General features: G+C 30.9%; 4 protein-coding genes across 5 annotated transcripts; 2 read left to right on the forward strand and 2 right to left on the reverse strand.

Annotated features, from left to right (window-relative positions):
- Positions 1-624: 624 nt before the first annotated feature.
- Positions 625-1,602, reverse strand: LOC133038085 (inositol-tetrakisphosphate 1-kinase 2-like). The gene has a single exon (XM_061116132.1). The coding sequence runs from the start codon at positions 1,600-1,602 to the stop codon at positions 625-627; it is 978 nt and encodes a 325-aa protein (XP_060972115.1).
- A 2,582-nt stretch (positions 1,603-4,184) lies between these two features.
- On the reverse strand, positions 4,185-7,895 carry LOC133037771 (protein FAR1-RELATED SEQUENCE 4-like). Of its 2 annotated transcripts, XM_061115265.1 has the most exons (5): positions 7,619-7,875; positions 6,671-7,143; positions 4,914-6,163; positions 4,645-4,704; positions 4,185-4,565 (listed from the first exon to the last, which is right to left on the reverse strand). In XM_061115265.1, the coding sequence occupies exons 2-5, from the start codon at positions 7,068-7,070 to the stop codon at positions 4,356-4,358; spliced, it is 1,920 nt and encodes a 639-aa protein (XP_060971248.1). In that variant the 5' UTR covers positions 7,071-7,143; positions 7,619-7,875; the 3' UTR covers positions 4,185-4,355. The 2 variants fall into 2 exon arrangements, with proteins under 2 accessions (XP_060971248.1, XP_060971247.1); XM_061115264.1 differs by having other exon boundaries at positions 4,914-7,143; positions 7,619-7,895.
- A 3,890-nt stretch (positions 7,896-11,785) lies between these two features.
- Positions 11,786-17,562, forward strand: LOC115716875 (uncharacterized). Its single transcript, XM_061115266.1, has 11 exons — positions 11,786-11,805; positions 12,067-12,125; positions 12,222-12,353; positions 12,430-12,524; positions 13,786-13,991; positions 14,075-14,266; positions 14,357-14,557; positions 15,075-15,228; positions 15,341-15,404; positions 16,598-16,669; positions 17,052-17,562. The coding sequence occupies exons 2-11, from the start codon at positions 12,068-12,070 to the stop codon at positions 17,132-17,134; spliced, it is 1,257 nt and encodes a 418-aa protein (XP_060971249.1). The 5' UTR covers positions 11,786-11,805; position 12,067; the 3' UTR covers positions 17,135-17,562.
- A 2,275-nt stretch (positions 17,563-19,837) lies between these two features.
- On the forward strand, positions 19,838-22,280 carry LOC115715897 (cinnamoyl-CoA reductase-like SNL6). Its single transcript, XM_030644574.2, has 4 exons — positions 19,838-20,124; positions 20,228-20,379; positions 20,536-20,724; positions 21,556-22,280. The coding sequence occupies exons 1-4, from the start codon at positions 20,010-20,012 to the stop codon at positions 21,979-21,981; spliced, it is 882 nt and encodes a 293-aa protein (XP_030500434.1). The 5' UTR covers positions 19,838-20,009; the 3' UTR covers positions 21,982-22,280.
- Positions 22,281-24,129: the final 1,849 nt, after the last annotated feature.

Genomic DNA, 24,129 nt, shown 5'->3' on the forward strand with positions numbered 1-24,129 from the left:
CTACTATTTATGTATGTAATTTATCGAGTAATGTCATTAGAATATTGTTATAAGACATCAATAATACTTTATGATTAATTGACAATATTTTTAAAAATTTATTAAATAAAATTATATAAAACTTAATACTTAGACGAGTAAAAATATGAAATTATGATATTAGTGATATTTTATAATAATAATAATAATAATAATAATAATAATAATAATATGATACCTTAAAAATTTAAATGATAGGCACCACTTTCAAAATTTCTCACTTTAATATGTATTATGTATGATATTGAATAGTACCTTAATACTTAAAAACTATCTAGTTGCATTGTTAGAATAATAATACCTTCATTCCTCATTCCAAGGTGGGACAATAATAATATAGAGAATTCAAATAAAAAGATACAAATATATTTATATATAAATTATTAAACTCATTTTCTTAGAAACACATGACACATTACATTATTACCATGCAAATAAGAAAATTACACAAAATATCCCAACAAATTACAATTTCATTATTATTACAATAAAAACTCCCTTCATTCATAACTCATAACAAGAATGAAAATACTTATTATACATAATCATACTTATATATTATTATTAATTGCAAATGATTTGCAATTAATCAATTGTGGCATTTTTGCAAATACCAAGAATAAAATCTGTAAAGATTTGTTCAAAATGTGGTAATTTTGCAAATCCAGGAAAATAATTGATATCAATCACAGCATAACTATTCTCTTCTCCACTCACTCTGATCACATCAAAATTAAACAATCGAAGCCCTAATTCCCTTCTCAGCTCATTTCCGATCTCCCTCACCAGCTCCGGCGCCGGCATTACAGCTTCATCAACCTTCTCACTCTCATGTTCCACCGTAGCCGAATTCGATATCTGAGAAAACGGCAGAATCGAAACCCCATTCCACTCTCCACCACCATCGCCGCCGTCCTCCTCCGCCGTCACGTGAATATCCGCCAACGACCGGCGTTTCACGCACTCCACGTGTTCTCCGACGACGTAGATTTTGAAAACAACCTCGTTGTGATTCACGTATTCTTGAACCAGTAACGGCGTTTGATCCTTCACGCGCTCAAACCCTTTGCTGTTTAGAACGACCCACATCTCGTGAGACGACGCGCCGCCGTTGGCTAACAAGGGTTTGGCTATCACCGGATATTTTAAACCGATTTCTTCTAAAGTTTCGTCTTTTTCGATTACTTTTTGATTTGGGATTCGGATTTTGATTTCGGGTTGTTGGGTTATTCGGATTCGGGTTACGGATTCGAGCATTGTGACGCGGTTGTGTAAAGGTTGGATTTTTTCAGGTGGGTCGACGATTACTGTGTTTGGGTATTTGGATTTGAAATCTGTGAGTTGTTGTTTCCAATCTTGGCCGTAGATTTTGTGGATTATGCAGTGAAATGGGGCTTGGTCGAGTAAGGGTTTTGTGGGTTCGATTTGTACGAGGTCGATTCCATTTAGGTTTGCTAAGTTGATGAAGGATGGTATGATAAAGGTGTTAACTTTTTTGGGTTCGAATGCGTAGCCGACTCTGTAACGAGGGTGGTGGGTTTGTTCTTCATCTGGTTTTGTCATTACTTTCTCTCTCTACTTTCTCTCTCTAAACTGAAAATATCAATAAAGGAAGGATCTTTTTGAGTTACTTTCTTTCTTGTTGTTTTAGATTTGGGGTTTAGAGGGCTTTTATATGTGTTTTTGGGGAATACTGGCCAAGCCCATTCCCATTGTTTTACAAATTTGGTATCTTTTTTAGTCGGCATATGCTTTTTGGAAAATTGTAGAATGTATCCTTTAAAGGAAAGTGTACCCATGTATTTTTATCAGGTTTTGATATGAAAACTTTTTGTGATGACTTGTGATTTGTAAGAAGAAATATTAAGTAGGTGAGATGCAGTGATTCATTTTTTGGAAATACTAAGAGAAAATACTGAGTAGGTTGTGCAATTATATATCGGAGAAATTGATGATTTTGAGACTGTATAGGTATGAGATTGTACAGTTAAAAAAAATTTTAGGGTGCGTTTAGAATGCCACAAAGTAATTGAATTTGTGTGTAATTGGAAGTAATTACACAATTTGGCATGTTTGTCTGACCATGTAATTACACTCTAATTGTGTAATTAGAAGTAATTGAGGGGTTCCAATTACACTCTCCAATTCTCATGGCCCCATGAGAATTGGATATAATTAGACTGTGTAATTACTAAAAACTTTCCATATTAAACATTAGCTACTAAAAATATTATTTTTCAATGTGTATTTTCCCAAACAAGATATTATGAATTCATATGTAATTATCACCTTATATCCAAACAGACCTTGCATTTTAAAATATAGTGTAATTACTAAACTATGTAATACAATTACTTCCAAACACACCCTTAATGGTGTGCGTCTTGGTAGTCCATTATTTAAGAACTTCAAAGTTATGTTTGCTTTGCACGTTGGAAAATCTCGTGAAGCAGCCATAGTGACCTGTCCGTGTATAAGACTCACAATTTCGTGGAGAAGGCCCAATGAAGACTTGAAGTGGGGTGTTACATTTTTAGTCCAATTTTTTGTATAGTTGTGCATGTTGCAATTATTTAAAATATACAGCAAAATTTTAAATTATTTAGAAAAATTTAACACGCCAAAAATAGTTAAAATAGTATGTTGTATACGTGATTTTTTTTTTTTATTTTATACACGTGTGAAATAGATTGTTTAAACACTTGTTTCTAAATTATAAATTGTTTTAAATTTTTTAAAATTTTGTATGATGTCTTAAATAACTATAACGTGGACGGCTATAAAAAAAATTAGAATAATTTTTTTGGGAAATTTACATAGTATACTAAGTTTTGCTATTTTTTTACAAAAATACTGCCAGGCGGTATTTTTTACTGTGCTTTTTTATAAGTTTCATACTGCAGTATACTGTGTTAAGTTTTCACTGGTGTTCTAATGGTGTTTTACTAGTGTTGTACTGTTGTTTTGAGTTATTCTGCTTTGTGTTTTATAAAAACACAGTATTTTTGAAAAAATTTCCGTGTGACAATATTTTTGTAAAAGTTAACTCAAATTCCAGTATTTTTGTAAGTTTTCCAATTTTTTTTGATGAAAAAATAGATAAAGATAGATCAGTGCAAAGGGTGCATTGTTTTGTGATTGGATTTGGGTATGAAATTTAAGATTTTTGCCAAAAAGAAAAAGTTGATGTAAGTAAAGATGTCAACTTTGAAAAGAATAAAGGTCTTTCGAGATTTAGGTTTGTTGTGTGACAATTCATATGATGGCTAATTGTTATAGAAAGTTGCTTAAAGATGTTAACTTTAAAAAGAATAAAGGTTTATGCGAATTGGGTTTGTGTGATTGGAGGGAGTGAATGAGAGTGTTTATTTTTAATTCATATGACCTAGTGAAAAGAATCCATAATTTGTTGCCTAATTAGAAAATTGCTTAAAGATGCTAACTTTCGTACGAATGAAAATATAAGAATAGAAATGAGAATGAAAATAGGAATAAGAATGGAATAAAATTTACAATGTATAAAAAAAATTAATAAAAAAATCATTAAATTTTTTTTATTGTTACATTGGAATAGCCATTCCACCAAAATAGTGGAAAGAGCATTTCATTGGAATGTCATTCCAATACTTTAAAATGCAACTAAACAAAGAATGGAATAAAAATTGTTTCCTTTCCATTCCATTCCATTTCATTTCATTACCTCCAACCAAACGCCACCTAATTGTTTTTTGCAAAATGGGGTAGTTGGTACGAATCCATGTATGAAATGTACAAAAAGTCGTATAAAGATGTCAAATTTGAAAAGAATAAAGGTTTTTGCAAATTGGGTCAGTCATTCGAATAATTTTAGTTTCATACTACTGTCAATAAAAGAAGGGAATTTTCATTTTTATGATTTTGAGAGTATAAGTTTAGAAAATTTTAGAAAAAAGTAAAAAAAAAAATATAGAAAAATAGCATACGATACCTGATTACCTCTTATTGTAACTGGTTACCCCTCTGGTTACCTGAATGTATCTAGTTACCCTTACTTGATTTTCTCATATTTTTTTCTTCAATTTGAAGAAAGAAAATCATATTTTTATAAAAAAGTATAAAAATTCATAAAATTTATAATTTTTTAATAAAAGATAAAAAGAAACAAATAAATAATAATGAGAATTTTATTACTTTTTCGTTTCATTACCTCAAACCAATGAGAGCCTAAAGGTTTTTGCCAGTTCAGTTAGTGATAAGAGTAAGTGAGTACTCAATCCATGTATGTACCTGTACATATTTCTATAATAAAGTTTCGGTTTTTACAAGAGAATTTCGCATCAACGAGGAAGACTGGGGTTGTTGTGATGGAGATGAGTGGTTGAGGCGGCCGCGGCAGCAGCAGCAGCAGCCATGTTATGGAACTGAGCTACTGAAACAGTTTGAAACATTGCAGTTGGAGGAGGAGGAGGCATCATATTCATGTTATGTAATTGTGTAGGTACTACCACATTTTGTAACTGTTGCATCATGTTTGATCCAGAAAACTCCTGCTTTTCAAACAAAAGGAAAATCAAAACTCACATAATTTCGGTTTTTATTAAATGATTTACGTTCGAATGTTCATACCGTTTGGTGAAAGCTCCCTTGATGAGTGACAACACTTGCAGCTTCTGTTGTCTGATGTAACTGCACACACACACAAACATATTTTAAGAATGTCTTTAGCTCTACTTTCGATAATTTTGTTAGAATATTTATCCAGTCTTGTCGTAACACTTCTAGATCGAGTTATTATTAAGTTTTATTTTAATATTTTAGAAAATTCAATCAATAACTTTTGCAAAAACATAAGTTTCAAAACAGTATTTACTCAAAAGCAAAATCAACTCACTCACCTTTCCTTTTTTACTTGCGGTCTCTTTCCCAGGCTCGGGTCTCTCAGAGACACTATGCGTTGGGGTCACTTTAACGTCGGATACCTCGTAAGTAGAGGCATTGCTGCATTGATTCTCTGCATCGACGGTGCAAACACCACCTACTACGGCTGAGGTATCGGGTCTTGTGTTGTTCTCTAAAGAGTTTGTCAAATTTGCACATTGCTTCAAAGCTTCTTTTATGGCACTTAAAGCTGCATTGTAACTCTGTTCGGACAAAGATCCTTCCTCGCCCAATATTATGGCTCGTCTACATAAATCATTGTAACGACGAACCTTTCGTTGAACATTATCTAGCTTTTCACCAATGGGATGTCTACTCATAGCAGCATTTGTCCATCGCTGCAGCACATACTTAGACGGGATGCTGAACACACCCGACATTTGAAGAACAACAATCGCGTGTCTACAAAGATAACCTTTATACTCAAATGATTGACATAAACAAAAAATATCTGATTTTGATTCGTTCCATTGAACTATGTAATTCTGACTATCCTCGAAATCTTTAACAGCATAAGTTGTGCTTGTCCCGTCTTCATTTTCTTTCTTAAGATGGCAAGCAGCCGCTCCCAAAACTTCAACTTGAAACTTCTTAAAAATTTCGTGAGTATATACAAGAGACATTTGTTTCTCGAACGGTGATGGAGATTTTAACTCGGGTGTTTCATGCCAAGCATCGAAATTCGCTTTAGCTTCTTCTTCATACCTATCTTCAAGAATTTCCCTGTACCGTTCCATGAAATCCCTCAACGATGTTTCCCGTTGAACATATTTGTCAAACAAAGAATTCAAACTTTCTAATCGAGAAGTTGTAGACAAACCTGCAAAAGATATGTCCCTCACGAATGTAGGCACCCAATACATTCGATCTTCATACAAGGACTGAATCCATTCAACTTGTCTAAGATTAAATTTCTCTATCAGTTTCCACCACCTCTTTTCGAATTGTCCTTCTGACCAAGACTTAAAGATACATTTACTAAACTTCTTCATAACACTATCATGCCACATACCCAAAAACTCGAGTTGTCTCGGTACCTTCTCCATTACATGCCACAAACAAAAATAATGTCGGGTGCTCGGGAAAACAGCTGCAACAGCTGTTTTGATGGCATTGTTCTGATCAGTTAGGATAACTCTTGGAGCTTGTTCACCCATTGCTATAAACCATGTTTGCATTAACCAAACAAAAGTATAAAGACTCTCATCTGCAATCAAAGCACATCCAAGTAAAGTAGGCTGAGTATGATGATTCACTCCAATAAAGAGTGCCAAAGGAATTTTATACTTGTTGGAGAAATATGTTGTGTCAAAAGATATAACATCATTAAAGTTAGAATAATCTTCCATTCCTTTAGCATCAACCCAAAAAACATTCCTCAATCGATGCTCTTCGTTCAAATCAACAGCGTAGAAGAATTTCGGGTTATCAACCTGCATTTGCATGAAATGTTCAAGCAACATTTCAGCATCACCTGATTCTAACACCAAGTATCGTCCTTTATCGTGTTGATTCCTTAAATAACTCTCTAAACATTCAACATTTTGATAAGCACTGAATAATTTAGACACATTAGCTAAGTTCTTTCGTCTGCGAATCCTAACATCATTCTTCATTGTATCAGCAGCATTTCTATGGCTTCTAAAAAAATGAGCTTGAGCAGGTAAAAGATCATGATTATGCTCCTTTACAAAACTATAAATATACCACTTACCATCTTGTTTTCTCTTCACATGCATACTTGCTTTACAACCGATTTTCGGGGAAGGTCTTGGATTAATAGCATCATCAGATTGTTGTTTGTTCCCATATCTTATACACGAAAATTTCGCATCAATAAACTCCTTAGAAGCCCTGGATCGACGGCTGCTCAACTTAGCTGTACCGAATCCAACAGACTTAGCATACTCCTTGTAAAATGTATATGCATCCTCATGAGATTCGAATTCGATACCATCATGAGGCTCAACAATGGGGTTTGGTATTATGACATTAGAATTATCCATTGATGATGACATTGTGGGAATATTCAAATCAACTTTGCATCCACCAAGCACTTGATTTTCAACTGAACTAGAAATCAATCTGCACCTTTTCATATGCTCCATAAACATTGTAATGAATCTCTTCCCACAAATAAAGTATAAGCTTTTGTCTAATTGAGCCCATAACGATGGAAACCTTATACTACACAACAAAACCAAACACAAAATTTCTAAGAATCTTTCCAAGAAAACAAACCAATGAAATTATTTCTTTCTTTACTTACCAAAGTTGCAAATACAAAATGGAGAAATTTGCCAAATAAACAATATGAAATACTAAAATTTACTAGTATAAATTTATGGCCATTTAGGGGACCCTACAAGATTATTTTGCTAATAAAAATTTTAAGCTATTTTTACAAAACACTCTACAAAATGTTGATAATTACAAATTACCATTGACTAAAATTTTGCATAATCTCTCATTTGGCTTAAATTAAAAGCCCTAATAATAAAAAAGACAAAGAATTTGATGCATAAAGTGAATTTCTTGATACATATATTTATGTATTAAGTCATATTAACAAAATGGTTAACCAAAAACTAAAGCAAAGATATGAATTTTTACTAATAAGAAAGAATCTTTGGGTTGTCAAGAAATGGAGAAAAGTCTTTACCTTTGAAATAAAAATCAAATTTTGATATGTGGGAGTTGTTGGTGGAAGAGAGTGGAAGACAAAAAGCTAAGCCGATCCGAGAATGTTTCCTTCCTACGGTTTTTTGAGCTTTGTCGGAGATTTTAAGAAATCAGAGAGCTGAGGGAAGAGGCTGAGGCCTGTGAAGTTGGGACTGGTCTGGTTGGGTTTTGGGACTTGGGAGGAGTTTTGATGATGTTGATAAATGATAATCATTAACAATCTTAAAATGTCTTTAAGACCTTTTTTTTTTCTTCTCCTCAAAACTAAGAACTCAGAAAAGGCAGAAACTTTATGGGCTAAAATGAGTACTGGACTGGCCCAATAGATAAAGGCCCATAAACTGTGCTAGAGGTATAAATAGGGGGTAAGTTGAAAAATGCCTCTTTTATTCATCAATTAATCAAATTTACCTCTAATTTTATATTTATTTGAAACATACCTCTTTTTATATGTATTGTACCCAAAATACTCTTACATAAGAGAATCACATGGAGAGTATCTTGAAGTGACAGGGGCAAAATTAGTACAATGTTTAAAAAAATATGTAAAAATGATAGATTTTAAAAAAGAAGGTAAAAATAAAAAAGGACTATATAAAAAGGGTATAAAGTGTAATTTCCTCTATATATAAATAGTCTAGATTGAATCTTTTCTTCTCATGAGTATTGGGTTCTTTGGAAGCTCATTCTTTTGTTCTCTCTCTTTCTCTTCATGTTAAAAATGTCATCTTTTTGTTGTTTGGTGGTCTTTGGTTTTTAATAGGGAAATTTACATAAATACTGCTTTTTGACCAAAAGTTTTCAAATATACTGGGACACGGCTAACATAACTTTTTTACTGTCCAAGCCCGTTTTCTTTTCTTTTATACTGCCCAAGCCCAATAACTTTACTTTTATACTGTAAACAGTAAAAAAACACAAAAAACGGGACCTCCTTCCTGGTTGGAGACGGGCCGGAATCGGAGATAACCAGGAAAAAACCATTAAATCCGGCGAAGAGTAATCCCTACTAAATCTAAGGACAGTCGAAGAACAAACAACAAGATTTACAGATATTTTTTTTTTTTTCAAAAACAGAGGTAAACACAACAAAACCCAAATCAAATTAATTCTTAAAAAACTACAAAAAAAAAAAAAAAAAAAACCAGATTTAGATCTGAAGTTAAAAAAAACGAAAAAAATAATGTGATGTTGTTTAATTTATGATGCAAATTGATAAATCAAGGTTGTTCTAATGTTGATTTGGCGTTTCTAACAGAAAATGATTGCTAACTATACTTGAGAAACTACTACAATTGTTCATTCAAAAAATTAGGGTTGTTCTAATGTTGTTTTGGCGTTACTAATACATAATCATTGCTAATTATATGGATCATAGAAATAATAGATAAAAATACTAATAATAAAAAGTGTACATTATTTTGTATGGTTGTTTTACTGTTGTTTTAATATGAAAAAAAGGCCAAGTAAATGAAATATTGTGAAAAATGACAGGACATGGAATCTATACCAGTTCTCATAAAGAGCAATGGACAATGGGAAAAAGAACATAATTATTTCAAGAAAATGTGGCAATGCTCAAAAACAACACAACAATACTTGAAAACAACACAAAGAACAACAGAATCATACACATTAAAACACCAATCAGAAGAAGGAGGAGAGTCAAAAATAAGAGAATTTGAAAACGACATAGTTGACTATGCTAAGTTGGTTGCTGAAAAAATGGTAGAAAAACTTAAAAACAACAGTAAAAAACAAGATCCATAAATCGACATCAACAATGCGAAGCTAATAACAGACAAACATCACCTAGAAGTAGAACAAATTCAAGCATACAAGGACAATGAAACTCTGAAGAATTTCTTCAGCTACTACGCACAACCAAAGCGGAGGAAAACACCCACTGGAGGAAGGAATATAGCCAATATTACTTCAATCAAAGTTTCTGAACCCATGATATGTATGAAAGTTGTATAATTGTAAACATCTATTTGAGCAATAACAATATAAGAAACTTCAACTATATTTTAAAATAAAATGAGATAGGTGTCCTTTAGATAAGCCTTTCGGTGCCACGTAAGCAGATGATCTTACACGTGTACAACATGATAGTCAACATTCATTTAGATTCTTTATATACATAATATATATTATCAAGGACCACCCTAGAAGTAAAGTAGTCTCTATCTTTATTGCATTTTTGACACGTGTAACCAATTAGGACGTTCCATCAACATTTTATACAACATGACAAACTCTCCAGTGAGAGCCACAATTACATGAAGAAAACACTACTAAAAAAATATTAAAAAAAATAAAAGAAAACACTACTAAAAAAATACTACAATAACACCAAAAAATTTGAACATAGAACTTGAAAATGAAGAGCAGCAAACTCTCCAGTGATATTGGCTATAACCAGAAGTTACTACTCTAGAATGTTAATATTCTGATCGGGTGTACTTAGATTCCAATCTTAAAAAAAATAAAAGAAAACACTACTAAAAAAATACTACAATAACACCAGAAAATTAAAGAATAACAAAAACAAGCATAAAAAAATAGAACAAAAATCAATAAAATCACACACCTCTACACCAGATGCAAAATCAACTATATTTGCAAGTCTATTCGTAGAAAATCATAATAAAAAAACTACTAAAACAACACTGAAACAACACAAAAACAAATGAAGCAAATATAACTACTTAGAAAAATATAAAAGAAACACACACCTCAAAACTCTCTTGTGAGTGAGCTCGTCAAATATATTTATAGGAGAACCAAAAGAAAAAAACCACAAAAATAGCCAAAGAAAACGAAGAAGAAATGTATTTATAGCCTCCATCTTCCACACTCACATACAGAATCATTACAACAACACGAGAACACCCAGAAAATACCTATTAATTCCAGCGAGATGGAGCAAGGGCAGTGAAATCGGCATCAAATAAATAAATCATGAAAAACAACAGTAAAACAATACTAAAACAATACTAAAACAAATAAAACAATAAAAGAAAAAAATGATCAAAAATTAACTATGTTGTGCACATCCTCAATACTAAATGCACTATATTTGCAAGAAAGTTCTAGAAAATTAGAACAAAAAAAAATCACACTAACTCTTATATTTTCAAAAAAAAAAAAACATAACTAAGAACTTCAAAAAATTAAAAAAAAAAATAAAAAGAAAAGAAAAGAAGATGAAGAAGAAGAACTGAACAAATGAATGAAAGGAATGAGTTTTGTAAGTTTTTGAAATAGTGAAGAATGGAGAGAAGAGTTTTATGTAAAGTTCTTGGTTGATGGTCTTTATCTTGACACCAATCTCAAGAATTTTTCTATAAACATCAACCCACAAAAAGAGATAGAGAGAGAAACAAAATACATTTATAAACTTGGGAATGGCAATCACGTGGGTGATGGGTGAGTTGTCTTCAATTTCAAATTTAAGTAATAATAAAGTTGTCAAATCATCCTTTTTTAAAGCACCATTATTTTAAAAAATGAAGAGGTTAAACCTCATAAAGACACCTATAAGCCACATAATATATAAAACCCTATACTAATGTCCATATCTTTGAATCAAGGCAGTATACTGCCAAATTAAAAAAAAAAAAAAAAAACAGTAAAAATGTTATTTTGAGCGTGTCACAGTATAATTGTAAGATTATTGGAAAAGTTAGTAAATGATGTAAATTTCCCTTTTAATATGTTGGATTTATGGGCCAAAACTAAGGACTCAGAAAAAGAAAGGAAGAAATTACACTTTATACTCACTTTTTTATTTTTTATTTTAATTTTTACCTTCATTTTATTATTTTTTTAATTTATATCCAGTTTTATAGGTTATATTCTCATTATGTGCTTTAAAAACTCTAATTTTAATAAGTTATGTGAGGTTATATTTGATACTTTGATTATAAAAGAGGGTATTTAACAATTAAAATTATTTTGGTGTTATATTTGGTTAATGTGTAATAAAAATGGGTAGTTTTCAACTTGTGCCCAGAAAAAGGCAGAAACTTTATGGGCTAATAAGTACTGGACTGGCCCAATATATAAAGGCCCATAAACTGTGCTAGAGGTATAAACAGTCAAAGATTGAGTCTTTTCTTCTCAAGGGTAACTGTGTTATTTGGAAGCTCATTCATTTCTTCAGTCTCTCTCTCTCTCTCCTCTCTCTCTCTCTCTTCATGTTAAAAATGTCATCTTTTTGTTGTTTGGTGGTATTTGGTTATTTATTAATGTTGGGTTTTTGGGGTGCTTGCATAATTGAGATTTTAGTTTAAGGATATTTCTATTGTTGTATAAAATGTAAGTGTAACCACTTCACTTTTTTGTTTCATTACTTTAAGGATCATATGCTTCAAACTAATGGAACTAAACAACACATGATTCATCTTTCTTTGGGTTTTGCAGAATGATGCAGTCCCAGCTGCCTAGGATGAAGCTGAAACAGTTGTCTTTCCCAATCATTGGTAATAATCGTAATAAAAAAAAAAAGCTTACTTACACCTTTTAAAGTTTCTTTCTTTTTGGTGTTTGATTTGCATTTTGGTATTTCCATAGAAAAGGCCGGAGATTGTCTTATGGTATTAACTTGGCATCATTGGCTTCAAAGGGTATAATTCATGTGAAAGACAAAGTCTTTTATAACTTAAACTCTTATGAGCTTCAACAACATGGTGCAAATGCAATCATTACAGGTAAGTAAGTTATAAATTTGAGCTTTAACTTTAAACATTAGTTGTTATTTTCATTAACTAATTTAGTTCTTTTCAGAGTCCTTGTCAGGAGTTCCTCTTGTTATTAGAGGAAATGTCCTTGAAGGGGCTTCAACAATATCAAAGACACAATTTAACAAACTCTTAAAGCAGGCATGTCTTAGCTCTTTGTTTTTGGTTTTAATTTAATGTCTTGTTTTATGCTATAACTTTGGTTGGATTGAATGTATTATAACAGGTTTGTAAGCGGCATAAGTACCCAAAATTTTAGGTTTTTAAGCGGCATAAACCTAATGTTTATTTTTAGCGGCACGAGTCTCAATATTTGTAAAACTGTAATTATCTTTCAGTTTCGTCAGTATAGACTTCATTTTGAATTTATTAAAAAAATATTTGGAAGTAACTGATGTTATATGTTTCTATATAGATCCAATGATCTAGAGTTTAAGCCTTATATGTGCCCTGTTTAAGACAATAATAGAGTCTGTACTAACAAAATTAGAGAAAAATTACACTTTTACAAACATTGGATACTTATGCCGCTAAAAATAAACATTAAATTTATGCCACTTACAAACATAAAAGTTTCAGTACTTATGCTACTATCTACCCAATCATAACAAACTCTTCATTGTACCTTGATATGAGAAGAGAGACTCTATTTTTATTTCTTTAGATAGTTATTTTCTTAAATAGCATTTCTTTGAATAGTTATGCATGATCTGAGTAGAAAACTTAAGAAGGGTAGCTCAAATGATCAAACATGTGGTTGCTCCCACAAGGTCCAAGATTCGAGTCCATTCGTGGTACCAATTGTTATAGTTTCCTGGTCTCCAAATAATGTAGGGTTAAGACAGGAACCCTAGTATTAGAAAATGAAAATACGAAAATGCATGACTTGTGGTAGGTTTTCCCTGTCAAATCAGTGTAATGCAGCATGAATAATGGAATTAGGAGAGTAGAATTCAGGAAAAACCGAGTTGATATTTCTTAACCCGGGAATTCTAGATTAGATGTCTCTTCTCTCCCTCAAAAGTTACAAACCATACCGAAATACTCGACACCCCGCTAGAGACCCTCTACTCAGCTAACTTTCTATTCCCCGGCTGCTGCCTTACCATAACTTCCCTTGTTCTTCCTAACATACACATAGGTCAATGGAGGCCTATCAACTTGTGTATAAGATTTGGAGATGTACTGCCTGTTCAAATATTGGTAGCACATATCACAGTCTAGCAAGGCATTTTTACTCTTCCCTTATATTTAAGTTATTTTTTGGTCTCTGAAAAGCTATCTGAACTGCTTTTGTTGCTGTTGTTATCATCATTTTCTTTGGTAATATTAGCATGTCCAATCTATCCCAACAAAGAGCTTTGCTTACCATTATACTTTCTGTTCTCTGGTTTTTTGCTAGGTCACAACTCACATATCATCCATCTCAAATGTTTTTGTTCATGATGGAACCATTGGTTCATCACCGAAATTTGATGCAAAAGTTCGTGTGATAAGCGAGAGTCCTACTGCTGCGTTATCACTTTCTAATGTTCTTTGGCAGACTTCTTCCCGTGCAGTTTCTCATGACTCTTGTCCTATAACAGTTTATGTTGCTACTTCTATAGGGTATGCTCAATGTTCACTCCCACTCTTTTACTCCAAAGATACCATTTTTAATCATTTCTTTGTTTTCTTTTCGAAACATGCAGTGCAGGTGTTGCAGAAAGTATTGGTCTTGGAACTCAAGGAAGTGAGGATGGATTTATAGTTGGTGATATCGAGCATTCGTTGCTTGTTATGTGCGGTAAAGCTTTCTCGGATAAGGATGGAACTAAAGAAGCATTGGCTGCCTTGTCTGGACCTATCATAAGCGCTCGGGGAGGCCTCCCTTTATCTGCAAGGTAATTCTTTCATGTACTGTTTTTGGATTAGTAATTTGCAATGCATTATCATTCTAGCTGCAATTCATCTGGAAATTTCGATATTTTCAGGCTTCTAAGCCTTGGCAACTCTATGGTTCTCTTGTTTGCACCTGAAAATGTTGTTAAGAGCTGTGCAGATAAGTTAGTGTCTGCAGATGCTGGTGTAGTTCTTTCTTCTCAAGGCATTGCAACGTTGTTTCAAAATGGAAGTTCTTGCGGTTCGAATCTATTTAAACCTCCCGTTGCTAACATTCTTGCATCTTTCGATAGGTAAACAAGAACACACCTAACTAAGATAGTGTCCTTATTCTTTTACTTCTTTGTTTTGAAAGAAAAAGTATCCAATGTATCATTTTAAAACTAAATAAATGACTATAAGATTTACAACGATTTTTTATAGTTCGGGGCAAAACTCTATAACTATAAGATTTATAGTTCGTGGGGACATCCTATTTATTCTTAAAAATTTCGATCTTTTTCAGTCGTCGAGTTATTTTTGTTTGTGTTTTCGTTTTATAAACTATGTCCATATAGTGGCTTTCTGATGATAGTTCTATTTACCACTTGAGGCTAGTTCAATGGCAATAGAGGGTTATTGGGGGGTGCATGTGTAGTGGGGTCCTGGGATCGGATCCCAGCTTGTGTAACTCAAAAATGTATATGTAATACACTTCGATCAAAAAAAAAAAATGATAGTTCTAGCTCGTTGTTTTATCCATTTTACTTCTTATCCAACTTGCCCGAAATGCCTAAACAAATTGCCTTATTCTCTTTTCTGTTGAAGCAGTACCGGTAGTATCCCTTATGTATCGAAGCTTTCTCCTGGCCAGGCGGCATATCACTTCCTGGCTGGTTATCAGAACGGGAAGTTCTTACCAGCATATTGCAAAGGCCCTACATCGCTTGACCCTTTAGACCTCGCCATTGCTCTTCTTTCCAAGGTTTAATTTTAAAACTCTTCGATAATTACAATATGTTAACTTAACGCAGTTTGTTTTAAATCTTTTGTTACTTTTCCTATATTCATTCGAGTTCCTCTTTTTCGTGTTGCAGTTAAAAGAGAACCGAATCCCTTCATATTTAGTTAATGTTGGTATCGAAGAAAAGAGCTTAACTGGTGAGTTTATGTTGAATTACTTGAAAGCTCTCTTTGCAATCCTCAATTACATTTACAATTGTTGGTATCACTATCGATCCAATTCAGTGAATTATGAATTTCCAAACTTTTCGAGACAATTTGGTATCTCCCTAGAGCAATGTTTTTCTCTAAATAATTCACACGAAATTCCATACCCTTATATTAGGCCATGATATTACTGTAGTTTCTTAAATATAATTGATTAGGATTATAGATGCTGAGTTATCAAATTCTTAACGGCGGAGCCAAGATGGAATGTTTTAACTGAGCTATGTTAATAGTCCTAAGGTGTTAGTTAAGAATTCGGTTAGGAATGTGTTAGGCCTTAGGATAAATAAAAAGGGTATATGGGTCATTGTAAGAGGGATATTGAGAGAGTATATATAGGAGAGTATTAGAAGAGTTTTGGGGTGTGAATGATTTTAGTTAAATGAGCTTTTAGCTCTTGGGAGAGAGCTGGGTCTCTCGAATACCCAGCAAACTTGTTCTCTTTGTCACTCTAATATCAATATACTAGCTATTTCCTATTGTTGCTACTGTTTGGTTCTATTTTCTTTTATTTTGCTTCTGTTTGTACCAAAATGATAGGAAATTCCTATCAGAATGTTGAGTAAAATTTACTCGGGGAGATATCCAAGTGTCTCGAAAAGTTTGGAAGAATGGTAATTCTTTCTTTGATATCAATAAGATTCTTATTTACTAATTCTTTCAAATATTGGAATGGAACAATAGTGTATCATCCTCATAAGACTCTCTATCTAAGAATTAGGCACACTTAAACAATCATTTCAGCCACTAAGCACCAAAATCCTAATCAATTATACTATTTGAGATTAATGTCAAGGCTAACAAATTGTTTCAATCTGAGTAATTTACTAAAATCACACATGTTTTAAACAATGGCAGGTTTGTTGAACCTTTCATTTCAAGTACTCATAAGCCACTAGATTAAACTAGACTTTAGTCTTAGTTGTTAACTCTCTTCGTTTTAATTAAAAGATGATGTGTTTAAGTTTTAGGGCACCGAGAGTTGAGAGCCCCAATTCTCTCGAACTCTCCCGAAAGCTTATGATTTGTAATTTTGTCCATCAATTCGATAAAGTTTCTGCAAGAATTTTAACTATCCTATTATCATTAATTTGACACAAAGTTTTGTTTTTTAATATATTTAGGGAAAGATTTCATCAAGTTAGTGGAATCATGTCTATCCAAGAACATCCCAATCCCACCACTACAAACCAAAGGTAAAATGACCTTATTTTTCTAATGACTACTTTCTCTTAGAGCAGGGTCGGTTTTAAGGGTAGGCGGGGTTGGCACACTCCTAAGGCCCCCACCCAACTGAGGCCCCGAAAAAATAAATCATTTAATTTCTTAATATAAAAATTTAATAATACTTGGCCGTTGTTCACCCTGGTTCGAACTATGCTATTTTTTTTAAAAAAATATTCTCTATAAAATTAAAAGAAGTAAACAAGAATCGAACCCCTGAAGGTAAAAAAGTAAATACCTTGCCACTAAGCCAATTTCATGTGATGACATTTTGGGCCTCCATTTTCTTTGAGTTATAATAACAATTTATAATTCAAATCAAGTCATTGTTGAATGTTGGGTACTTCATTTCAGCAAGTGATCTTCTTCAACAAAAGTACAAAAAGTTTCTATCAGACAAATTTCAACAACTACCAGATGAACTATCATCATTCTAAGCACAATGCAGCCTCAAGAAGAAAGAAAGGAAAAATCATTTGTTGTATATTTCTAATAGCTGAAATTGCTTCATATTTTCAGTTCAATGAAAGGACATATTATGATTTTGTTAGTTTGATGTAGAGTTTTGTTTTTACCAATGAAATATGAGAATGGGGACTCGTGCTTAAGGACAAGGTGAAACTCGGGTGGCCGGTAATGTCAGGCCCTAGGATAAATGAGTCTTTGTTCGAGAGGGTAGTTTTGAGTAAGAAAATTATTATATCGAGTAAAACTCTTTGCATCAGAGGAGCCTAAGGGCTCCAATAGCTCGTAATTGGCTTTTCTCGTCTTTAAGTTGACAGTGTCCCATTGGAGTTGCCTTCAAATGCTCCATTACAGCTTTTAAAGAAAAAAGGTTTAAAGGAAGGACCCAACATTGGCATTGTAAGCATTAAGAACAGGTATGAAAATACATAATAATATATGTATGTATTTATATTTATATAGTACTCTAATATAATATTATTTGATAAAGCTGTGATTTTGCTGGCAGAGCCAGGTTGGTTGGACTCTTCTTTAAAATAAAGAATTGCTAAAAGGGTATGCCACCTCGTGCTCGTGGCAGTGTCGGGTATTACTGGTGTCTAATAACAAATAATCCTTTAAAAATTGGAGCAAAGAAAAAGGTTCAATTGATGTCCAAAGGGTCAAGTGAACAAGAAAAATTTGACCTTTCTTTCTAGGACCCCATTAATTATGAACTATGAAGGAGTTGACTTATCTATCTATTAGAATATTATTGTAATTTCCTAATGTACTAATTCAGATGTCACATGAGGATGTGGTCCTTTCCTTTAAGTTTGAACAAAACAGCTGGCAAAACCTCATAGTGTGTGTATAAATATATACATATATAAAGATGAGAAATACTATTTTACTATTTTTTTTTAAATAGAAGTTAATGATATCCTGATATGGAGTTGTTATAATGAAATTGTGTTTTTTATATTTGTTTGTATTAAAAATTATCTTTAAGTTGGTTATATTAAAAAAAAATTATCGGAAATTGAATTTAGAGTCGTATTTGTATTTTAGAAAATATATAATTTATTTTATCAGTTAATGAAAAAGAAAGTCCAATCGTTAAACACAGGATCTGAAAGAGCATTGTTATTAGGTACCAGTATTACTTAATACCTTCTATGGATAGTGTTCCACGATTGGTTAATGACTTTAAAAACTATTTTCTTAAATTATATGAGACCTGATACTTAATTACACTAATAATAGTATGATACTGATAAAAGTGCTTAGATATCAATTTTGTATTTTAGCAATTTTTGATCCAAAATAATATTTACTCTATAATTTATAAATGAAAAATGCTAAAAGGTAGCAGTAGTGTTTAGCACCTTCTTACATGTTAATATTGTGATTAGTCTAATTAAGTATTAAGTCTTTTATAGCGTAATATAATAATTTTTAAAGAGTATTGTTAACTAATTATAAAGCGACATATTTAGAGGTGTTAGGTACAATTACTGCCCAATAATAAAATTCTTTATAAATATATATTTATATATATATATTTATAGAAAAAACAAAACTTTTTGAAGGTTGAAGCATTGATAATAATCATAAATATGACAGGGTTTGCCGTGTTGTACATGAATGTGGTGTGGTGTGTGGCATTAAATGATAACATAGCTGTTTTTGGCTTTGTTTTCTTAAAGCCCCAAACTCAAAAGTTGACCACATTAATGACTATGATGTTGTTATAGGAGCATTGCTATTGGGCACCAGTGGTGCCTAGCACCTTCTAAATGTGTCGACTTGCAATTAGTTAGCGATACTCTATAAAAATTATTATATTAAATTATATGGGACTCGATACTTAATTGCACCAATAGCGATATTGACACGTAGGAGGGTGCTAGGCACCAGTAGTCCCCTTTAGTATTTCTCTTGTTATAGTTGTTGTTTACAATATTATGGACTCTTCTCAACTCTCAACCTCCCATCACTCACTCTTAAATGATCACATTTATTTATATGACTATATCTATACATAGTTAAAAAAAAAGGTCAAAACTTTAAGTACTGGCTGACTCATGAAAACAATATAATATACGAATAATATAACTATATGTATTTATTTAGAAGGGACACACTTATTTTATTCAATATAGTTAATTTCTATTTTAATTTTTTTTGTATACATTAAAAAAATGAATAGAAAAAAATGAGCATAGGCAAAAATCCTCCTTTGTCCTTCATTGGGTCTGTCACTATCTTTGAGTCAAAATTAGAGAGTAAGACTATCTCCAATGCAAGATGTAAAATTGTGTTAAATTTGACACAAAAACATAAATTTGTGTTATATTTAATCTACTATTTGACTCACAATAAATATTATTTTTTTATTTACTACAATGTTACTAATTATTATGATTTATTAATTTTTACAAAACTTTATCTTTTTTATTTACCATATTATTATTTGACACAACTTTTAGCATGTGTCAAATTTAACATATTTTTTTAGTATACAATGAAATTTTATTAATAACGATCAACTAACCTGTAAACTAATCAGAACACACTTTTTACAATATTATTAGAGTAATAATTTTTTAAAAAAATATACTAAAATATGGTAATATACAACTTTTTTAGCACTACCCTATTAGAGATGCTCTAAGTAAGTAAGTAGGTACTAAGAAGTATCTATCTGTCCCTACCATAACTTCTCACCTTCCAAAACACATACATATAACCATATTCTTTCAATGCTCTCTTTCTCTCTTTCTCTCCAAAAACATCAAACTATAAAGTCTCTTCCTTTCCTCCTTTTCCCATCACTTTTCACTTCAAATAACCAACCAACTTCTTATGATGTCTTCTAAGACAGTGTGTGTTATGGATGCCTCGGGGCGCCTCGGCTCGAATCTGGTAAATCGTCTAATCCAAAGAGGCTACACTGTCCATGCAGCAATACAAAGCCATGGTATGTATTTGCTCGGTTTCTGTTTGTCTGTTTGTTTGTTCAATTCAATCGAGAAAAGAAAGTAAAAAAGAATTGATTTTTATTGTTTGTTGTGTTGAAATAGGTGATCCATTGTTGATGCAATCATTTAAATCCAATAAAGTTAGAATCTTTGATTGTGATTTGTTGGATTATCACAGCATAATGAATGCATTAAAGGGTTGTTATGCTTTGTTTTATTGCTTTGAGCCTCCTTATGATCACACCTCTTATGATGTAAGTTTTCAATCCCAATTGGGTTTTTGTTTTTGTTTGATTAATAATAATAATTAATGTTGATGAGATAAGATCAGAGATGGCCTCTCTGTCCTTCCCATTATTGTATTAATAGAGAATGAAATTGGGTTTTGATTGTGTGGTGGTGTGGTGCAGGAATTTATGGGTGAGGTTGAGGTGAGAGCAGCTCATAATGTGTTGGAAGCTTGTGCTCAAACTCATACAATTCATAAAGTGATTTTCACTTCTTCAGTTACTGCTGTTATTTGGAGGGATCAACTTACCAATACTATTGATTTTGATGAAAGAAATTGGAGTGATATCAACTTATGCAAAAAATTGAAGGTAAAATATTATATTGAGTAATTCCTAGCGAAATTCTTTTTAATTTTTATACACTTAATCGTTTTATTCTTAAATTTATTTTTCTTTATAAATTTGAAGCGTCAGTTAAATATTACCTTTTAATACTAACTGGATGATCACTGTAAACACTTGTGTATACGTGAAAGTAAAATTTCGAAATCAATACAGTAATAATCCAGTTGATATTTAACGGTGATATCAACTTATCTAAAAAATTGAAAAATTGAAGGTAATATATATACTTTGATATATAATATTATATAGAATAATTGGTTGCGAAATTCCCTTATGTTTTAGTTTTTATACATTTAATTTCTTTATTTTTTTTTTGTGGTAAAATCTCCTTAAGTTTACTTTTATTATAAATTTGAGGCGTCAGTTAAATAAAACCGCTAAATACCAACTAAATGACCATTGTGTAGACTTGTGTATACGTGAAAGTAAAATTTTAAAGTCAATACAGTAATTATCCAATTGGTATTTAACGGTGATATTCACCTGACACTTCAAATTTGAAAAAAAAAAATAAATATAAAAGAATTTTATTATTCCATCTTATTTTGTTTTACAATTATTTAAAGATATTATATTATTATAGTGTTTTCAATATATAATATTTTAATCATATAATAAAAATATTGTAAAAATTTGATATTAAATAGAAAGAAAGAAAAAATTATTTATCTTTTGAAAAGGACAGAATTAAAAATTATGTTGTTAAGTACTATTAGTTACTACTAATCTAATTCATTTATTTTTGTTATTCTTTACTTATTCAATACTCACCATTTTTCACCTTCAAATGATCAGTTGTGGCACGCCTTATCGAAAACCCTAGCCGAGAAGACAGCGTGGGCGCTAGCCATGGACCGAGGATTGAACATGGTCTCGATTAATGGAGGGTTGTTGATGACCTCACACCTTACAATTACAAACCCTTATTTGAAAGGAGCTGCTGAGATGTATGAAAATGGAGTATTGGTAACTGTTGATCTCAAATTTGTGGTGGATGCTCACATTTGTGTTTTCGAAGACAACAATGCCTATGGACGCTATCTTTGCTTTGACCGTGTCATCAACTGCAACCAAGACACGGTTGAGCTTGCTCGCATTCTATCACCACCATCCTCAACTAATGTGACCACATTAGAAGAGGATGTGTCGGTCTACCAACAAAGAATAACTAACAAGAAATTAAACAAACTCATGGTTGATTTTGATAATAATCTTCTTTAGCTTCACTAAACTAATTATGTAGATTATCTTCTTATATGTTTTAGGAATTATGCAAGTTTAGATTAAAAAAGGGTAATTAAGCATTGTACAAGTGTTATAATACTCGAATGAACAAGTACTATTAAAGTTTTAGGTCCCCTAATCCTAACTCTTGTCTCAAATATGTCCCATGGGGCCAAATTACTGCACTACCCTTTTCGGGATCCACTTCTTTATTGAGATATTATTAATCTCACTAATAATTCTTTATTGGTTATTGATTAATCATCATTATCAATTCTCAACTTCTGATTATTAAATTTTAAATAGAATCTTTTATATTACTTATCGAAATTCTAATAAGCACAAATTCCTATAACTTTACAACACATAAATTTAGAGCTCGATTTTGACCCTAAATACTACAATTTATGAAAAGATTGTTTTATAGGTCTTATTTCACCCAATTTTGTATAGACTTTTTAATAAATTGAGAATATTTGTTTTACAAAAGCATTTATCCAAAATTAAAAATCGTAAATCCTAATGTAACGTTTAACATTTTACAATACATTGATTTTAATTAATTATTTCTGATTGGATCATTGGCTAAAATGAAATTTTGTAATTTAATAGGATAGCCTCTTAATAAGTTGAGTTGAACTGATTTATCAGATTTTGATATTATTGATCGAGTTGTATACAGAATTCTTTTTCATTATCTGACAAAGTTGTTAGAATTAATCATTCATAACAAAAACCATCAAAAGACAAGGAATAATCAAACACAACTAGTTATCAATTATTCTCTTATGAGTATTTCTTTTGAAGGCCTTGATCCTCTTGTTCACTTTAGAAGTCAATACAATCCCACATTTAAAATTAAATTTTTTATCCTAATTCATACCATTATAAAAAATAAATTATTAAGAGATTTAATTTTGTAGGAAGATAAAAAATAAATTTATATTTTTTGAAATTTAAAATTTGAATTTATAGTTTAAAAAATAAACATGATATTTGGAAATGTTATTACTAAAGAAATCAGATTGGGAAAATATTGGAAGATGTTCTTGGGAAAATTAGATATTAATGATTCAATTAAAATTAATCATAATAATAGAGAATTTGAGGGTTAAATTTGTGATAATTAGATTTTATTTTATAAACATAATTAGTATTTTTGTTTCTTTAACTTTCGACACCACCTGATCATGTCTCTTAAAATATATGATGTTTTAAAAAATTTCCCTAAAATATAACAGATATATAATTATGTCTTTTTTGTTAAGTTTCATTTCTTTTACCATTAAAAATTAATATTTTTACTCTCTAAATTTTGACTGATATAAAATTTTGCTCCCTTTTATTAAAAAAAATAAAATAAAAATTATAACATTCTATTAATTATGAAAAAAAATCAATAGAAATTATTACAAAATCTGATAAAAATATTAAATTAATTAAAAAACTTAAATTATTCTTAAAAAAATATTTTCAAATTTTATTTTATTTATAAACACGTATCTTAAAAAATAAAACGTAAATTATTAAAAATCCAATCAATAATTTAAACAAACTAAGATTTTTTTAAGAAAAAATCAAATTTATTTATATTTATAAATTCGTATCTTAAAAAAAAATAATTAAGAATTCAATAAAATATAAATTATTTTGAAATAAAAAATTATAAATTAAATTAAAAAAATTATGTTTACTTATATAAACCTAGATTTTTTGAGAAAAAAAAATAGACTCAAATTTGTTCTCGTAAATTTTAATTTTTACAAAAATTGAATTTTTAATATATATTTTTATATTTAAATAAATTTTTAATAAAAAATAAATAACTTTTTAAATAGCTAATTGTAGTTTTAAAATTTTCATTTCTTAATCATTCAAAATATCTAAATTAATTTTTTAAAATTAAATAAAAAATGTTAATTTTTTCTCCTTTTTATTTTGATAAGGTACAATTTGATAGTTGTCAAAATTTAAAAGATAAAGTTACTAATTTACAAAAACACACTTTTAAACGAAATAATAAAACAAAACCTAACATGACCAAATTAGTGTATATATAAAAGTTAAAGAAGAATTTTTAAAGTGTATATATAAAAGTTAAAGAAGAAGTTTTAAAGTGTATATATAAAAGTTAAAGAAGAATTT

This window comes from Cannabis sativa, chromosome 5 (genome assembly GCF_029168945.1).
Source record: "Cannabis sativa cultivar Pink pepper isolate KNU-18-1 chromosome 5, ASM2916894v1, whole genome shotgun sequence".
Taxonomy (NCBI): Eukaryota; Viridiplantae; Streptophyta; class Magnoliopsida; order Rosales; family Cannabaceae; genus Cannabis; species Cannabis sativa.

Excerpts from the sequence above, each read along its gene's own strand:
- LOC133037771 (XM_061115264.1), bottom strand. The coding sequence starts at position 7,070 with ATGTTTATGGAGCATATGAAAAGGTGCAGATTGATTTCTAGTTCAGTT. Across the intron at positions 4,705-4,913 it reads CCGCAAGTAAAAAAGGAAAG|TTACATCAGACAACAGAAGC; the intron begins GTGAGTGAGTTG and ends GTGTGTGTGCAG. Across the intron at positions 4,566-4,644 it reads AAGGGAGCTTTCACCAAACG|GAGTTTTCTGGATCAAACAT; the intron begins GTATGAACATTC and ends TTTGAAAAGCAG.
- LOC115716875 (XM_061115266.1), top strand. The coding sequence starts at position 12,068 with ATGATGCAGTCCCAGCTGCCTAGGATGAAGCTGAAACAGTTGTCTTTC. Across the intron at positions 13,992-14,074 it reads TATGTTGCTACTTCTATAGG|TGCAGGTGTTGCAGAAAGTA; the intron begins GTATGCTCAATG and ends CGAAACATGCAG. Across the intron at positions 15,405-16,597 it reads CGAAGAAAAGAGCTTAACTG|GGAAAGATTTCATCAAGTTA; the intron begins GTGAGTTTATGT and ends TAATATATTTAG.
- LOC133038085 (XM_061116132.1), bottom strand. The coding sequence starts at position 1,602 with ATGACAAAACCAGATGAAGAACAAACCCACCACCCTCGTTACAGAGTC.
- LOC115715897 (XM_030644574.2), top strand. The coding sequence starts at position 20,010 with ATGATGTCTTCTAAGACAGTGTGTGTTATGGATGCCTCGGGGCGCCTC. Across the intron at positions 20,125-20,227 it reads TGCAGCAATACAAAGCCATG|GTGATCCATTGTTGATGCAA; the intron begins GTATGTATTTGC and ends GTGTTGAAATAG. Across the intron at positions 20,725-21,555 it reads ACTTATGCAAAAAATTGAAG|TTGTGGCACGCCTTATCGAA; the intron begins GTAAAATATTAT and ends TCAAATGATCAG.